We start from the raw sequence: 19,725 nt of genomic DNA, 5'->3' as shown, positions 1-19,725 counted from the left end.
TTAAAATAGTATCAATGATACATTTAATATGCTAGAGTAGAATAATCGAAGATTATCGATTTCTAGAATGAATTACAAGAAGTTTTAGTTGCTTAAGTAGTCGAGCATAATTGATTTTCAATCAAACTGTAATAAACTCTGTCTGCCAGAGCCTATTAAGTCAGCAACACAATAATGTAATTTTCCAATTCACCTTTTTTCCTTTATAAAGATGTAGCGTATTCAGGAAAACTAATTGTAATTCAACCCCAAGACTATTATATTATTATTTATTAATTAGTACGTACTATTTTTGTCCTTGTATGGAAATTTCTTTCAACCAAAATGTAAAATTTATTATTTTCACTTAAAACATTATTATTTTCGGGTAGCTATTGAGTATGGGGCGTTCTTAAAAGGAAAATTTTATGACATTTTTTATTATAAAGTTATTGTTATTTTTTATAATATACTTTGATGGGTCAAGTAATTTAGAAGATAATTTAAGTAAATTTTGTCACATATAATGTTCTTGACCCTTAACACTGTTGCTGAAAAACTTACTATATACATATGCATATAAACACTTATCCATAAAATTGTGTCTTTAAAAAAAATTTCTTTGTGGAAAAACATTTAAATAAAAATTAATTTACTTATTTTTGAAATAGTTTCTGTTAGTTTTTCATCTGTTACTGTTATTACTTCTCGTAATTGAATGTATTTTATATTATTACTGAATATTACTGAGTTACTTCTCGTAATTGAATATAATTAATGAAATTTCCATATAGCTGATCATAAAATTTAAAATATTGAATTTAAACTTTTGGCGAACATTTTTAAACAAAAACTTTTTGCATGCATGACTCACAATTACTTGCACAATCAATTGTAGTTATTGCAATATTTTCGATAATGGATTTACGTCTATAGATAATATATATAATAGCATTATAAATATTTTCTATAGATAAAATAGCTTTTAATACTAATTCTTAACTATAGACGAACAAAATTTAATCAATTTCTTCGCCTCTCACCAAATTTGAAATATTGTGTCTATTAAATGGAACTCGATTCAAAGTACATTCTCTGAAATAACCTTATTTATTGCCATTATTATTTTAAGGTAACTAAAAAAGTCATCACTTGACTGTTTATTCCCCAATATTACTTAATTTATTGAGAATAATTAAAAAATGTAAAAATTATTAAACGACTTAAATTTTTAAAATCTTCTATTACTTGAATTTTGTCGTTACGCCTTTACGTATGTTACATTTTTATAAATATTGCTAAATTTATTTTGATATAATTATACATAATTCGCAATTTTTTATATGTTGTAATAATTGTAATAATTTAATTTTATTGCAATTCAAAATATGTAAAAATACATTATAAGCATGCATTTAATTTAAAAATTCTCATACGTCCATTTATATACGAGTAAAAACTAAACTATTAAATAGAATAAAAATTTATTGTCCTGGAAAAAAGGAATCTTCTGTTTTGAAAATCACAACTAAAAAATTAATCAACATTTGAAAAATTGTTGTAGCTTGAAATTTGATAAATTTATTCAATATTATTCAATTAAATAACAGATCTCATAAAAATCTTCTGAATATCTTTGAAAATGGCTTTGACTACTTTTTGCACTTATAATATTAAAATCAACCTGATGTTATCGTCCATTGTGCTATCGCCGATAACTCAAATGCTTTTCAACTCAACGAGCTTATACAAAAACATTTGTTTTTATAATTGAAAGTTAGTTTATATATACGAAGTTTTCTAAAATCTAAAAGTGCATCAAAAATATGAAAGCAAAATAGTAATGTATATACTAAATTTATAATTTTATGCAACTAGATAAACGAAAAATGCAAATTTTTATTCTATAACAATGAATTGTACACATAAATATTAAACGTTGTTGTTGTTTTTTTTTGTAAAACTTTCATAAAACGAAAACATATTTTATAACATTGAAAAAATTTATAGAAGTTGTAAAAAATTCTATTTTTTGTGATAATAAATTTCAAATACTTTAGATGATAATGGAATAAAATAATTCTATTCACTTATATAATTGCATATATGTAATATGCACTGTTATACTACATACATATATGCACTGTTATTATCAAAGCGCATAATATTTTGAATGCATTTTTGTAAATTGTAATCATAATCGTATAGTGAGCACTTACTCTATATGTAGCAAAATGACATGAGTGAACTATAGTTTACTCGAACATATTTTATGTGTGTATGTAATGTAATAATATCATAGTGTATACAATTTTTTTGCACTATACAAAAGAAATTTTGAAAATTTTTTTAAAAATTAATAGTCTGGAATGCTTACTGTTCCAAAACTGATTACAATAGGTATTAGAAGACACGTGCAAAAAATTCATTTGAATTTTTTTTTTTGTTTTTTGTTATTTAAAATTTTTAAAAATTTTGCTAGTTTTTTGTTTTAAATTACAAAATGTAAATAATAGTCAAATAATTGTATACCTAGTAGGTATCTATCACCTTAAGAACTCATTTTTTTTAGTTTTTATAAACTTAAATCATTATTTAATATTGCAAGATAGTAAACGCTTATAAGTCAATTCAATACAACAGAATTTCATGTAAGTAGCTTAAATTTTAAATGCCACGTTCCTACTACGAAGCCTTTCAAGTCCCGATGGAAGTCCTTTTTTTTATAAATAAAAAACATTTTCAGTAATAACTTTTCTTAAATAAAAGTCAAGTATTTCGTTGAAAGTAATAAATTTTGTGTTCCAAAAACGTTCTTTACATCTTTCGTTTCAACCTTCTTTACATCTTTTATTGTAAAATTTTAATTGAATTAATCAATAAAAATTCTATAATTTTGACACTACTAGCATAATACCTAAGTTAGTACGTCAAAACTGTGAAGGCCACTAATCACTCATCTCAATAACAGATAATTTATTGTACTTTTTAAAAAATCCCGAATCAAATTTAGATCTATGTTACTTGTTAAAATTTTTCAATTCGGTCATTATTACTTTATTAATTATTATAAATTTTAGAAAAAATATATACACATAATATACTTATTAAGTATAATGGGTTCTATTTACACATTAATTTTAATAAATTTTTTAAATTTTTTTCTAGTTCACTTCTTACAAAATTGAATAAAAATTTACTAATTACTATCACTCTGTCTATCACTTTCTCTTTTCACAAAACCTTTACAATCTTTAAATTAAAAAGTGAAATTATGTGCAAATGGCTTTTAGTATTTTACTGAAAAGCTAAACTTTCGAAAAATAAATTTGTACCTATCCCCTTGCCTTTTAAAAATTAGTGCCACGAAATCTTAAATACTGAAGTTCTTACTAAAAATCAGCGTCAAAACAATAAAATCTTTTTGAAGCGAGCTTCATTTTCCTAGTATGAAATAACATGAGCGTTATCATAATTAATCGATAAATATTTTAATTCATCGCTTTATTCCTTCAATTCAATAATGACAACTTCTTATATTTTATTCTACTCCTTACAGTATTCAACATGAATAATTACTTTTATTAAAATTACTGTTGACGTCTACCAAAATGCTTATGTAACATCATCTTAGCTTGGCTTATTCAGCAAGACAGTCTTAGTTACAAAATAAAATTAATGGCAATTTAGTTTGCGTTTAGGTAAATAACCTCTAATTCAAATCCTTAAATTTTTATAGAAAATGTACTTCATTACAAACTACAGATTTTACCTGAGTTTTTTTTCATTTATTCATTTTTATAGTATGGAAATTTTATTCAACAAAAGAAAGAAAAAAATTTTTTAAAAGAAAAGAAAAGAGGAAATAGAACGGAGAAAACAAATCCTTGAAAATCACAGCTGCCATTATTAATTAAAACCCTATTAACAATTTAAAAATCTTACGTGTATTGCTTTTAATTATGTCGAAGTTATACAAGTGTTTTAAATAGAAGAGAAAAAAACAAATTTTTTATACATAATTTTTTGTTCAAAAATGAATTTATAAAAATTTATAATTAGGAGTGCATGAATTATTCAAGGTTGTCTCATGACTTTCATCATTCAATTGAATTATTTAGTGAAATTTTCAGAATTTATGAAAAAATCAAAAAACCGAAATACAATATCCATTAGTATTGTATTTTAAATAAAATTTTAATATTATAGTAAAAATATTGTTATTTATTAGATATTCGAATAGTAAAATAAATTTATTTATAAAATAAGGAAAAAAAACAAACAATTTATTCACAACTCTAATTCTAAAGTAATATCAGAAGAATCCTGAATATATGAGTAATAATTCATTATAAAATATTCCTGTAAATATGCTACAAATATTATGTACTTAATTTTATAAAAATTTAGGTTTTCCTTTAAAAAAACTGATTTGCAAATCATACAAAGTAATTTCATACGAACAGAAATTCATATATATTTATTTCAAATCCACATTAAGCACTTGATTTTCTTGTATATTTATCAATAATATAAAAGGATAACGCAGCCAGTTTACTAATTGTGTACTTTTTAAAGATAAATTGAAGAAATTATGTTTAAATTATGTATTAGATGCGTTTATGGCGATCTTATTTTAGTGGTATTCAAAGAATACGTTATTCAATAAATCATTTTATGCATTCATGGTAATTTATTTAATTAATGCTTGGTATTTGAAGGCAAACTACAACTATCAAATATATATTTTGAAATATTAATTCATTTCATTTTATTTACGATAAAAACAGATTGATTTTAATTAAATAAAAGGGCTTTATCATTGAACAATTATTTTACTCAATAATTAAAATTTAAGAATCTTCTGGAATGAAGATGAAAGGAATGAATTTCCATTAAATCAATCTTATGAAATACCATAATTATTTAAACAAAACTTAAAATATAAGGCAATCAATAAGAAATTTATAACTAAGTAATTGGCAAAAAAAAATTTTTACAAAAATAATTTTTCAATTAATAAAATCTCTTAGTAAACATATTTCTTTAACATAAACTTACTATATCATCGTATATACGCACTCATATAATATAATTATATGAAATTTGTAAAGCCTTTAGTTCCACCAAACCACTATTTTTTATATACAAGTTTTTCCTTTTTTCTTTTTGTAGAATTTATATGTAATATTCTATTTTTTAGCTACACATGAAAAATTTCAAAAACTCCTATTCTTTCAAATATATTATCACTCATTTTATAACAAATATTAAATTATATCCTTGTAAATATTGTTCTCTACTTACATACATATACATATAATAAAACTTATATATTATTTTGAAAATAAATCTTAATAACTCGTACTATTCCAGTTTTTATTTAAAAATAAAACTCACAAAATATTTCTTTTAACATTAGAAAATTTCACATTCTATGAATAATTAAAATTTTTTTGGCAAAATATTTAATTTGAACAATAATTGAGTATTTATCTTTAATCTTTAAAATTTTCATATATTTATTCATATACCTAAACGCTATTAAATTAAATTTTTATTCATTGAATAAAAGATAAAAAAAAATTGAAAACGATCCCCTTTTGGCACAAATTTGGCGGTATACTAAATTTTAGATGAATCAAGAACAAAAACACAAAATTATAATTATAAAAAGATTCTAAAATACATATTATATACTTAGGTACATAAGTATTTATATATATATGAAATTGATATAAAAATTTTTTTATTTTAAAAAATTACAATATTTTTTTATATAATTTTATGCTATAATAACGGAATAACGGAAATACAAATAACGATATCTACTCTTTATGAGAATTTACTTGAAACTGAACTATCATTATTGTTGGTTTGGTACATTTGACCAAAAAATATTATAATCATATCATCACTATCATTAATCATCATCTCATATAGAAAAGTAATAATAACAATAACAAGAAAATATGAAATTTCTGTAAAAGCTGCTCAGATGACTAACATCATTATATACTTTAAAAACAGCTGAGAAAAAATATATAAATTACAAAAAATACATAAATACAAAAAAAAAATTATATGAAACTAGACTTATTTAAATATTATGTTCTATGATGAAATTTAAGCTCAATGATAAAAGCTTTATTATACCAAAAATTTACTAAAGCGATAAAATAATTTCTTTATTTCTCATAATCTTGTTTTTACAAGATAGAAAAGAAGATAGAAAATCTCGTTAGCTTTTTTTTAAGCAGATTCGCTATAACAACAAAAAAAGATATCCTTTTGTCCTTATAATAAGATATCTCTTACAAATCCGAAAAAACCGGTACCTCCAATGAAGTGCATTAACATTAAAATGTAATTCCAAAAAGAAAATTTTGAATTCTGGTTATAAAAACTTTCGAAACGAAAAAAAGTTTTTGAAATGCATTCATTGCTTTTTTTTTGTAAAAGCTTAAATTTGAAAAAATTTGGAAATATTATGACATATTTTAAGCTGTAAAGATTCTGTAAAATTGATTCTTTCATTTTGCGGTTAAGTATATAAAGTTGCAAAGGAATTACAAATTAAATTAATTCCCTGCACCATACCATCTTTTGTCAAACAACCTTAAAAATTTTTGACAAAATTGCAGTATCGACTTATAAACAAAACTATTTCCTTTTAGCTCCGTCTTCTGTTTAATAATTTGCATTTATATTTCTTTTATACTAATTTAAATTTGAAAATGAAAAAAGCAGAGTTAATTTAAATGCTGAGTCTTAATTTATTAGATTTAGAGATTTGAAATTTTGTTTCTGTCCTATTCCTTAACATTATTCAAATTTTTGCACTAGAATCTTTCCCTAAACGTACTTGATTTATTGGCCATAAATATTATTATAATCATAAATTCGACCTGTAATTTGGAACAGCACAGTAAAATATAAAATGTTTCTTATATAATTTTTTTCTCTTTTTATTCAAATATGAAATGATATTTTCGACTTTTTTTCTATGGATTTACTTAAACACAATATAATTTGATGTACAAGATTTCTTTCATATTACAATATCTTTTATTTTGCAATTTCATTCTCATATTAAAATATGTTATGAAGCAATTTAATAATTTCACGCATGTGGCAATCTGACTTATTAATGATAGAATTTCTTTTAACTTATCAACTAAAAAAAAAAAAAAACAACTTTTTTTATTAAATTTTGTGGGAAAAGCTAAAATCGTTAATATTAATCATTTCGTTTAACTTACTAAATACATATGTATATTATCTATGAATTTTCCAACATTTTTTCAAAAAGTTAAAAGAAAGTAAAAAATTATTTCTAAGTTTTTCCGTTTCATTAGTATTGAATTTATATTAGTATGGAATTTGAGATCACTTAATGAATTATGTAGAAGGAAAATATACTTATTTCCTGTTTATTCAATTCTGAAATTTGTATTGATTTTTAGTATGCAAAACCTAATATTTAGCATACATAATGTGGTAATTAAAAACTATATTTAAAAATTACTATTAAGTAACCTCAATTTCTCAAATAAATTTCAAAAGAAAAAAATTTGGTTGGTATATTAATACATAAAGTATGACCATTGATATATAGCTGGATTCATTCTATTATATTTTTATTCATACAATAGCTATGGTAATCAAAAAAACACTAAATTTGTTTCGAATTTAATAACAATTACAGCATTTCAAACTCTTGTCCATACATAAATGTATTATTAAAAATGCATATATATCGAAAGAATATGGAATATGCTATATATAGAAAACAGCTTATATTAAGAACTGTCTTCCTTCAAATTTTTAATTAAACAAATCTTGTCGATTGACTAGCAGTATTAATATTTCAAATTTTCTTTGAATTAGTCCAGCTTTTATACACAAGCCAAAAATTTTAATTACATTAATTTATTTTGACTTTTGATTCATTATAAAGTTATTAATTTGTAATGTATTAAATTTTTAATATTGCATAAATCTTTTATTTATTAGTTCAATTTTTAATACATGTAATTAAAATTAGATTTGTACATTTTTAGTAATAAAATCTATTTAGTTTTTTCTTCTTATAAAAATTGTGATTTATGTTAAATTAGATTTCTTTTTTCTTAAATAAATAGCGTCAAAATAATAAAAAATAATTGTTTTTTTTTCTAATATTTCATATAAAAAAAAATAACAAAAAATAGAAATAATATAACATTCAAATTAAGAATTAATTTTTGTATACATACATAAACATTGCTTAAATGTAATGTAAAAATATTGAAAAAGCTTGATATTTTAAATTGTCTTAAATTAAATGAAAATGACTTTTTAAATAAACAATAGATAATTAAATTTATATGTTATTGAATAATTGAAAATATGACAACTTTGCAATTATTGAAATTTGTAATTTGATAATTTATTTATTTTTTTAACTTTTAAATCTTTTATTTGATTTCCAAGCAATACAAATTATCTCAGAGATCGAAAATTCTTAATTAAAATTTTGACCGATAAATTATTGGTATTTGGTATCTTACTTAAATTTACTCATCTCAGCATACTCCAATTTATGTCAACTTTTTAATACTATGTGATTATGTCAACATTTAAATTAAAACCAATATTTTTCATTTGCCATTGCTCTTTTAAAACCATTAATTTCTTAATATAAAATGTAAACATGTTCGAACTGACATAATTTATATTAATTTTTTTTTGTTTTTTTTTCTTTTTATTTGTTTTTTTTTTTATATTTTTTGTAATTACAGATTTAGTATTGTTTAATATTTAAAACGATTGAAATGATGAATATCATATAAATTAAATATAATTATACAATATTATTTATAAAAATTAAAGGTATGTTTCTACAATCATCAAGAATATAAATTATAAAATATTAATTTCCATATACATACAAATATATACATTCAACATAATAATTTTAAGGAAATCATGATGAAAATACAAATATTATTTTTACAACTAATTTGGAATATATTTATCAATCTTTAAAATATTATTTTTTTTTTATTTTCTATTTTCGCTATATGTTTTAATTGCAAGGTGACTTAAAACTTATAAAAAGGCGAGCCTTTTCAAATATTCAAATGAACATTGTTTTATGTTTTTTTTTTGATATAATCAATAATTGCATCATAATACACGGCACACTTAAGAAAACTTAAACGAAAAATTTAATTTCTGAGAAACATTGTTATCAAAATACTTAGGTAAGAAAATATTTTACTTTCTAATGTTTTTGAATTATTTCAGAAAAGAATTTCTTTAATCATTTCCCCATTTTAGAGATATTTTAAATTGTTTAGATTACCGTTTCATTACATTTTTTTATGTCTTAATAAATACTTGAAAAATTTAAGAATATCTTTTTTTTATTTAATTTAATTATTTCTTTAAGCTTCTCATAACCTTTTCAGGATCCTTTTCTTTTCTTTTATTAATTTTTCTTTCTTTTTGTCCTGTATTTTTTTATCAACAGCATGTTTTTTAGATAAAGGTCCATCATCTTCATTTGAATCGTTATTTTTAGCGGGCTAAAATTAAAAAAAAAAATGTCAAAACTATTTAGAATTGGACTATTTTTTTAACAAAAATACCTGTGCATGAATTTCGGTCATCATTTTTGCTCTCGATGAATAATCATCATAACGTTCAAGTAGCATTTTACCCGCTTCTTCATTCAAAGCGGATTCAGCATTTGGTACAATAAGTAAACATTTAATAGTTAACAATATATGACGAATGCCTAAGTCTGGCTTCCAATCCTTTTTCAAAGTATTAACACAAATTTCACCATTTGCGGAAACATTTGGATGAAATATTTTTGTTAAAAAAAATGCTTTAGGTGGTGTTTGAGGGAAATCTTTCCCCAAGGCAAGTTTAACACGAAATGCACCACCATTGTAAGGAGTTCCGGCTAAAATAAAAGCAAAATTAATTTCAGTATTTAATACTTCATTTAACTAAATAAAACTTAAATATATTATGTACAGATTTTGATTTATTTTTAAAGTTATAGCATATTACAATGAACAGAAAGCAATTTTTTTTTATTGAAATTGTAAAATATCAAAAAAACTATACATATTTTGAGCACATTGTATATTATAGAAAATTGCAATCGAGCATAAAGTAAACAATTTGACAATTTTCGTATATGTTATCGCTAGTTGTATTAATTTATCATAACTAGCAAGCACTTCATAAATTAAGTAGGTATATGTATATGTATTGTACCTATTATATCGCGATTTATTCCCAACTGCCTAACTTAGTATAACGAACATTTTTACGATATAATTTAATATCTTTTTATGAAGTATTAAAAGACTTAAAGTGGATTTAACCAATTTGCAATTAAATGGACAGATGTACACACATGTACAGGTAACTATATAAAACAAACACTTATTAAATACATTTAAAGTACACTTATGAGGAACACTTATTTAGAAACTATGTATGGATGTACATATGCACGTCAATATCAGAACCATAAGATGGAAAAAAATTAACTTGTGTAATTTAAAAATATAACCAAAGCAATATTGTCAAATAACTTTGTAATAAAAACTTACCAGGCCCTTCAATAATAGCTTGAATATCGGTCACATCACTATCATTCATGTGAATTTTTATTCCTTCCAAGGGCTCATTATTCATTAGTTCATGCATTTCTTTAATAACATTTTTTATAGTTTGGGGCGACAGGTTTTCAACATTGGACATTTGCTAAAAAAAAAACATCAAATATATTGTTTTATAAATATTGGGTAAATTTCAACTATTGACAAAAAAGTGAAAAAAAACAAACAGGAAGTTTCCCACGGTTTCTTTGTACTAACTTTCTAATTAGTTTTCTTTTAATATTACGCTTTTCATACTTACTGAATTCATTTTATATATAATATCTTCGGTACAAGTAAATGGAAAAATTTCATAAAATTTTAAATAATTGAAAACTTTTTAAAGCGATATTAATAAAATAATTAAAATTACGAATTTATTAACTTTTCCCAGAATAAAATTATGTCGATTTTTGACGTCTTCAAATTTATATCATGAAGTTTTATAAAAATACGGCAGCACTACTACGATTCTCGAAATTCCTAAGATGAAAGGGAAAGTTGTATAATTGTTTTGTATAAACTGTCATTTCATTTTAAATTTTTTACGAGAAAATTATTTCGAATGTTTGAAAAAACTAAAATTTTGAATAAAAATTAAAAAAAAATATGTTGAAAAATATAAAGAAAAACTCGTAAATTAAATTAAGTCTTTGGCATTATAAATAAAAACAATAAATTGGCCTTTTATTGACATCAAACTTAAATTTTGTTTTGAAATGAGGTGGGGCATTAAAATAAAATTGTAATTGAGGGATTGTGTATACATACATATGTATGTATTTCTTGGATTCCAATATACATATGATATGATTATAATTGAAACAACTTCTTTAGAGAACGTGGTATGTTTTGAATCTATTTTTAGGGCATAAATGTAAGAGGAAATCATTGCTGTAAAACAAAAACAAAAACATTTAATAAATAAATAAATACATAAATAAATAAAAATAAAAATTAAGCTAAAAAACGAAACTAATTAAAAAGAATAAAGAATCATACATTTTAGCATTTAATCACAAACAGCGGGAAAATGGAAACTCCTAATTTTAAGTTTCATTTAACGGTTTGCTTGATTTAAACACGTGGTTTGTATTGTAGCACTTTTCCCTTCAACAAGTGAAAATACTACACTCTTTTAAAAACACTCTGTGTGTACATACCAAATTAAAATTATTTTTATTCATATACGAAACTATTTCTGGGATTGCATATATTTATGATTCATTTCAGCGTTTATAGAAATTTAAAAAAGCTTGCGATTTTGCTAATATAATGGTACCAAATATTTAAATTTTACAAATTTCGATAGGCGATAACTTGAGAGGGCGTGAAGATGGAAAAAAAATTTCTTCTAGCGAAAGCCGTCAAAATTTCAAACTTTTACAACCTGGGGTTTAGGAGAAAAACGATATTAAAAATTTGGAAAGAACTTGATTTAGATAACGGTAAATTTAAATGGCCATTTTGATTTTTTAAAGTTCAATTGTAGTATGCCGCAATAGAAGAAGCAACCCCCTGCTTTTCTGCGTTCGTAAAATTTGAAAATCGCATGTAGTTCTACTACAATAAATAGTTGAAAAATGGCATTTTTGGGTTTTGGGGGGGTATAACTTTTAGAGAGTTAAAAGCAAAACAATAAGCAAAAATTTTTTTTTATTATTTTTTTATTATAATTAAAGAAAAACAGTAAAAAGGGGAAGCGAAAAAATGCACAAAGCAATAATAAATATAATAATAATAATAACAACCCGCACCAACCACCCCTCCCTTCTCTACCCATTATGATATTTCGTGGGTTAAAATTTTTATTATTATTTTTTTTATATTTTTATTAATACGAGTAGCAAAGCAATAAGCAAAATATTTTTTTTTAATTTTTTATAGTTTTGTTAAAAGCAAAGTAATAAACAAAATTAATTATAATAATATAATATTTCAGTATATAAATAATATTTCAGTTTATTAATATTTACTGTTTATTTTGCTTAGTCTTTAGTATCGAATAATATGAATATTTGAAAATTACTTGTATAATATTTATTAGTATTGCATATTAAGTTATATAATATTGAATATAATTTTTATAGTGACCTGACCGGGGTCACTATTTATTTTAGTAAATAAATTATTATTGTACTCGTATTATATTCGCTTTCCTTGTTTTTGTTTTTTGCTTTGCCTTCAATAAAAAAATAAAAAAAAAAATAAATAATAGTAATAACGAGAAAATCTTAAATAACTTACGGGTATGGTGGGGGCGGTTAGTGGAATTTAATAATTTTTATTATTTTGTGCAAGCTTGCGACTTTATATAATATGCCAGTTAATAATTCAAATGGAATCATTACGAGATTCCACGTATCTCTCTTGTCTGTGTAGTCTTGTCATATTTTGATGCTTATATTTTCATATATTTTTGCAGATCCCAAATTTTTCTAAATATAATATCTATCACTGATTACTTTTGATGATTTATAAATGAATAGATTCGATTTCATATTTTTGAAGACGAAATGTGAATATTTAAGAATTGATATCGCTATAATATATCATCATGTTCAAAATAAGAATTCTATGCATTTTAATTCTTTCTCTATTAAAAAGAAATTTTGATTTATTAAAACCTAACTTCCGAAGCATATTGCTAAATGCAATTGCTAGGCGAAACTAATCTGTCTATAACTATTGAAAAATTTTATGAAATAAAAGAAAATAATTTTACCAATTATTTTTCTTTTAACAAAATTTCAAAAATCAGTTTATAACATTAGAGAAAGTGCTTTAGATGAATTCTTACTGTAAAACAAGAATGTAATAAAGTTGGGTCAAACCAGTGTACATAGATGCTAAAGTAAATGAAAAGCTTTTAAATTAACACCTTCAAACTAACCGTGAATCAAAAGTTAAAATTTAATTTTAAACATATTTACGTGAACAATTTGCAAATGTTGCATTTTCAATCATTTTCAATGTACGAGTAAAAACTCAAATCTACAAAGTAAAATTGTTTTCATATTTTTCTATTACACACTTCAATACGAGTATCATTTTTTGCAAATATGTCTATGAAAATATATGTACATAGGTAGGTAAATATTATACATACATTCGTTGTATACATTAATGTTCGCTAGATATACATACACACATATTTATGTAATATATTATTTTATATTCTTTGTCAATATAATATTTGAATTAAACCAAGATTCAAATATATACATACATATTACGCGTATTGAAGAAAACAAAACCGAAGTTTCTACCTACAAGAATTGTCTGTATATGTACATAATTTGGAAGCATTCAATTAAATATGCTTTGAATATCCAACAAATTTTCTTAATATTTTTGTCTAGTACATACTAAGTAAATATTTTTTAATAGCTAAATTAATATCATAGTATTAAATCATTCAATATAACGCTGTCCTAATGGCAATATTTTCTATCTGCAAATTTTCACAAACTCATCTTTCAACGAAAAAAACTTAACTCACAATTCTAATGTTTCCCCAAATGTGTAACTTTATAATCTGTTATTTAAATATTTATAGTTTTATTAAAAATTACTAGTATTTAATCAAATAAAAAATTTTTTTTCTCAAACTGAAATTTCGCGATTTGGCAGATAGGAGTTATTGCCATTAAGGCAACGAAATGTTGTTTGCCTACTTGTTTATTTCATTCATTTTCTAATTACTTTACTCCTTAAAAAATCTTAACGGTCTATCAACATACACAAGTACATTATGTATATTTTCTTAAGCATTAATCGTTTAACAACGTACATGCATACACAGATACATTATGTACCTACATACATACGTACGTTTATTCAATCAATATTACAAAATACAAATATTATAAAAATAACCTACATTATAAAAGGAAATTTTTTACTCAAAATATTCATTAACAGTTATGGTCAATGTCTACATCAACATAGTCAGGTGTTATATAACTTTTTATTTTTTTGCTTTTAAAATTTTATTTTCATGTTGTGATACTTTTCTTTTACATAATAAGTTTTAATAAAATGCAATACAACTTTCTCTTTCCCATAAATGTTTCATCATAACTCGTAGGTTATCATAAATTAGAAAATTATACAAAAATTATATATAACGTATGACTAAGAATATGATTAAAAGATTAGTCAAAACAATATCGAAATTTGAAATTGAAAACTTTCCATATCTTATTTTTAAATATAAAATTTTAATGACATAAAGTGCAAATGCGTATCTCTGTAAATACAAATATTACTTTCAAAATAAAAATTATTGCTTAAAAAACATTTCGCGTTAAATAAATCTAAAAAACAAAAGACGTATAGTGAATAAAATATCGATATCATTTTATACTTAAATAATTAAGAATATAAGTTATCCCTAAAATTAATTTAAAATTAGTGACACGAAAAAATTTGAAATAATTTGAAATTCGAAAAAATCAATTTTATTTAAAAGAAAAGCTAATAAATTTATTCGGTAAGACTATTAAATTGTATAATATTGAAGAAAACATCAAATAACATAGTACTGGTATTATAAACGATTTACATATGTTGTAATAGACTTTACATATTTTGTTAAAACCATATATGTATACCGTATACATACATGTATGTACTAACGTACATAATATTGTTATTCCAAAGCTTGAAAATTAAAATAAGAAAAAAACAAACGCATTACTAAACGCAGTTGATATGATAACCAATAAAACACACAATTATACTCAAACATCAATAATGAATGGATGGTACCTATTTGTATATTATGTTTACTTCTTTTTTTCTCAAAAAATTTTAGCACAATTTGAAAAAAAGATTATTTACTAATTTCATGATATCGATTATAATCGTTCGTATGACTTTGTAAAAATTATACCCTTTGCGTTATGAAGCAATGAAAGTCTTGAAAAATTATACTTTTTAAAAACTTATTCAGTGTGATATAGCTTCTTTTAATTCTTGTATAACGCTTTTAACATAACGCTTATAACATTTAATTCTTATATAATTCTTATATAATTCTTATGTAACGGATTGTAATTGTGAGTTTCGTGCTGTCCGTTTATAGAACGTGTATATATAAAAACCTACGTATATATATAAAAACCTCAGTATTTTTTTTTCAGATTTTCAAGTCACGTATCTTAATAGCGGTTGTTCTAAGAGAATTTCCAGTTCTATATATACTAAAAAATAATTGTACATACGCATTAAGATTATAGGCATTCAGATTATAGATGCATAAAGACATAGGTAATAAAATAAAAACAGCTCTTATGGAAGAACGTATTTTTGAAACATACGATTTTACATACGATATTAGATTTTTAAAGGAAATGTGCTGTTTTAAAAGCCGTTAGTTTGATTTGAGTTTATTTTTTGAAATAGGCATGAAAAATTTTAAAAATCTTTGTAAAACTTTAAATCATATTTTAGTTTAAATTTTAAACTCGTATGAGAAAGTCGTTCGTTTGTTTTATTTTAAATCTAGTTTTATGTGTGTTGATTTTACTTTTTTTTTTATTGTGAATCTAAATGTTAAAAATCCTTTAATTTTACTAATAAAAGTTATTTATTTCAAAAAATCTTTCGATTAAAAAAAACAATGTCATTTAACAACAATAAAGGTGAAATACCTTTCCCATATGAAATAACGCCATTAGATCCTGAAACTAATACGGATTTATTGAAATATTTCCATGGTAGGTTTTTGATAATTTTTTGAATTTAAACCATAATTCTATAAATTTGCTAGTAAAAATTTTAATTTAAAAAATTTATGCATACAAAAGTAAAAATTAATTTTTTAACTTATTTAAAATTTAATTACCGTAATAAAGTTGACCGTGTCGCTGAATTTAAGAATGCAAAAAGAGATATTTGTTGGCCGTTCCTTTGAACAATAAATCAAACGGTAAATCTCAACTATTTCTTTACATACGTACATACATATACTTATGTGTGATTTAATTAATTTTATTAAGAGTGAATAGTTTTATTGCAAAAACTTTAAATCAAGTACACACACATAAAGTGTTTTCTTATAACTTTTTTTACACATTATACAAAATTTATCGTTATATCAGCATGCACAAAGCAAGAAAATAATTACATAGCATTTTTTTAATATAAACAATACAACAACAGCAATTATGGTGGAGCATTGAAAATCTGTGTCATTTAATTTAAAATTACAAAATTCTGTTTCTTATTTGAATTTTGGTTCTATTTGCTATTTTATAAAAGCTTTTTAAAATTAAAAAAAAAAAATTAAAGATTATCTTCTTATGTTTTGTACATTATTACGAACATATGCATGCATATACATTTTGAAATAATTTGCTAATATTACACAATAACAAAGATGACAATATAATAATGCCCATACAAAATTTTGATAACTAATCTGTCCTAAATTCAAATGTACAATATAAATTATATATTAGGTATAAGTAATTTGAATTAATAGTAAATACTTGTGGCAGTGAAGTGCAACTCAGTACGTCAAATACAATAATATGCGTAGAAAACATTGATTACATTTTCATCAACATACAAATGCAAACATCGCGCAAAAATTATCATGAACAAATCGTTATTTACAAAAATATATTCAAATTCCGCCAAATTCTAACTTTCCGAATTTAATTATTAGTATTGATCAGTACGTATGTATATTTGTTTAAATGAATTATTGAAAATTTAAAGTAGAATATAAATTTTATAATGAATTTTTTTACTGTCAATTATTTTACACTATAATTGTTCATGAAGTATTAGTACAAAAACTTAACAGTCTCAATTTACGCAATATTATATAGGCGACTTTCCCTTTTTAATTCATATACCCTTATTGCAGCCATTATGAACTTTGTGTTTACACATTGTATATTATTAACAATACTTTCACTTTCAATGCAGATAAGAAAATTTCTTTATAACTCATGTGCGTTATGATTTTATTGGTAATACAAATTTGTATAACAGTTTATGATTAAGACTTAGCGATTGCAAAATTTTTAAATTAACATTCAGAATTTTATTCTGAACTAAAAGCCTAAATCACAAATTTTATTTCTCTCTTTAAATATATTTAAAAAAAATAATTAAAACGTAAATAAATAAACCTTAATATTCATAGCTAAATATATAACAATATTCTTGCAGATGAGTATAATACATTGTATAACATACATAGATACGCTATAATACTTAATTGTTTATGAAATGTTTATTTTCGTTATATTCTCTTTTATTAATTTGCATTTCCCATAAAATTTTTCTTATCACCAATTGATTGCACTGAATCAACACATAATTATAGATTTATATTTTTACATTACACAAAATATAACTCTATGCATGGATACGTTTAGAAATTCTTGTTTAGAAATTCTTACTATCTCTCATTATATTGAATTCATATAGTATTTTCAATAAACCAACTAATACATATATTATGTATGTACTTATTCTATATAATTATTCTATTCTTAATCTCAAGGTGAACGAACTGGATTTGTACAAGTCGGACCAGAAAAGTATTTTTTTCCATGGAAATATAAAAATTCAGCTGAGCATTTTTATAATTTTCAAGCGCGCCCTGATGACATATGGATTGCAACATTCCCACGTTCTGGTACAACCTGGACTCAAGAACTTATCTGGTTAATTGCAAATAATTTAGATTTTAAAACAGCGAAAACTGAGTATTTAACTAAACGTTTTCCATTTTTCGAGTAAGCATAAATATGTGTGCCTATATGTACAGTTACAAAAATACATTATGTTATATTATAATATGTATATATATGTATATAATATAATTTGTCGTAATATTATTTTAGATTCTCAAATTTTATGCATGATGAAGTAAAAAAAGAACTATTAGAAGATAACTCTGATAATCCTGAAAAGCAACAATTTATTGAAGCAATTTCAGAACCAGGTTATGAATTATTTGCAAAAATGACCGAAAGACGTTTTATAAAAACACATTTTCCATTTTCATTATTACCACCAAGTGTAATGGAACAACAATGTAAAGTAATATATATTGCTAGGAATCCCAAAGATGTTGCTGTATCTTTTTATCATTTAAATCGGTTATATCGCACTCAAGGATATATAGGTGATTTTGAAAAATATTGGGATTGCTTCGAAAAAGGTTTAAGTAAGTTATTTTTTGAAAGGAATAAAACATTAAATATAAATTTTGTATAATGTTGAATTTTATGTATTATATACATACGTATATTATATAATATACAACGTATTGTATGTGCATATTATGCAAAACTTATTCTTACATATGTATGTATTTGTAATTGTATTTTCATAAATATATACATCCTTAGATCCTTGGATGCCATATTGGAGTCATATCAAAGAAGGGTGGAAACATAGGCACCATTCAAATGTTTTATTCATGTTTTATGAGGATATGGTAAAAAATTTTCCTGATGCCATTAGAAGAGTTGGAAAATTTTTAGAGAAACCATTAAATGATGACCAAGTGGAACAATTAAGAAATTATTTAGATATTAAAAACTTTAAAAATAATGAAGCAGTTAATGGAAAAGAATTGCGAGAGGTAAAGGTCTTAAATGATGGTGAAGCCGGGTTTGTAAGAAATGGAAAAAGTGATGGATGGCAAACTGAGTATACACCAGAATTAAGGCAAAGGGCTGAAGAGTGGATAAACAAAAATTTGAAAGAATTAGATATAAAGTTTCCTGAAACTTTAGTGTGATATTGTAAAATATTTATACATAAATATGTACATACAGATCTTATATTTTTATGACAATACATATTATAAACGATAAAATGTTTTAAGAATTTAAGTTTATTATAAAAAGATATACTGATAACTGTCCCCAACCTGATTCCTTGAAAAATTTTTTGTTCTTCTAAAAATTGCTTAGACACTAATTTAATTAGAAAAACACGGTAAAATAAGTTGTTATATACTTTTTCAGTTGAGAACTTTATGTTTAACGAATTGTAAACATGTAATATGTAACTCACAATTTTTTACCTATGCGAATAAAATAGAAAA

General features: G+C 23.0%; 3 protein-coding genes across 4 annotated transcripts in view; 1 reads left to right on the top strand and 2 right to left on the bottom strand.

The window, feature by feature from the left end:
- Window positions 1–5,308, bottom strand: part of LOC129618738 (uncharacterized) — an 85,792-nt gene extending 80,484 nt beyond the window's left edge. The window contains exon 1 of one of the 2 annotated variants that reach the window (XM_055533700.1): window positions 5,287–5,308. The gene's annotated coding sequence lies outside the window, so the exon portion shown is untranslated. The other variant, XM_055533699.1, reaches the window with a different exon arrangement.
- A 2,004-nt stretch (window positions 5,309–7,312) lies between these two features.
- LOC129618848 (ubiquitin-conjugating enzyme E2 S) lies at window positions 7,313–11,055 on the bottom strand. Its single transcript, XM_055533870.1, has 4 exons — window positions 10,906–11,055; window positions 10,596–10,749; window positions 9,615–9,934; window positions 7,313–9,551 (listed from the first exon to the last, which is right to left on the bottom strand). The coding sequence occupies exons 1-4, from the start codon at window positions 10,912–10,914 to the stop codon at window positions 9,420–9,422; spliced, it is 615 nt and encodes a 204-aa protein (XP_055389845.1). The 5' UTR covers window positions 10,915–11,055; the 3' UTR covers window positions 7,313–9,419.
- A 5,116-nt stretch (window positions 11,056–16,171) lies between these two features.
- On the top strand, window positions 16,172–19,482 carry LOC129618998 (sulfotransferase 1B1). Its single transcript, XM_055534043.1, has 4 exons — window positions 16,172–16,366; window positions 18,169–18,403; window positions 18,512–18,837; window positions 19,022–19,482. The coding sequence occupies exons 1-4, from the start codon at window positions 16,270–16,272 to the stop codon at window positions 19,414–19,416; spliced, it is 1,053 nt and encodes a 350-aa protein (XP_055390018.1). The 5' UTR covers window positions 16,172–16,269; the 3' UTR covers window positions 19,417–19,482.
- The last annotated feature ends 243 nt before the right edge of the window (window positions 19,483–19,725 follow it).

The sequence above is a fragment of the Condylostylus longicornis genome, unplaced genomic scaffold (genome assembly GCF_029603195.1).
Source record: "Condylostylus longicornis isolate FDR11 unplaced genomic scaffold, ASM2960319v2 ptg000010l, whole genome shotgun sequence".
NCBI classification, from domain to species: Eukaryota; Metazoa; Arthropoda; class Insecta; order Diptera; family Dolichopodidae; genus Condylostylus; species Condylostylus longicornis.
Note: the sequence above shows the minus strand (reverse complement) of the source record. Positions and strands in the feature narration are given on the sequence as shown.

Coding starts and splice junctions, on each gene's coding strand:
- LOC129618848 (XM_055533870.1), bottom strand. Junction 9,935..10,595: donor AGCTATTATTGAAGGGCCTG/GTAAGTTTTTAT, acceptor CTTTTATTTTAG/CCGGAACTCCTTACAATGGT. Junction 9,552..9,614: donor TGACCGAAATTCATGCACAG/GTATTTTTGTTA, acceptor TTTTAATTTTAG/CCCGCTAAAAATAACGATTC.
- LOC129618998 (XM_055534043.1), top strand. CDS start 16,270: ATGTCATTTAACAACAATAAAGGTGAAATACCTTTCCCATATGAAATA. Junction 16,367..18,168: donor TTTATTGAAATATTTCCATG/GTAGGTTTTTGA, acceptor CTTAATCTCAAG/GTGAACGAACTGGATTTGTA. Junction 18,838..19,021: donor TTGCTTCGAAAAAGGTTTAA/GTAAGTTATTTT, acceptor ATACATCCTTAG/ATCCTTGGATGCCATATTGG.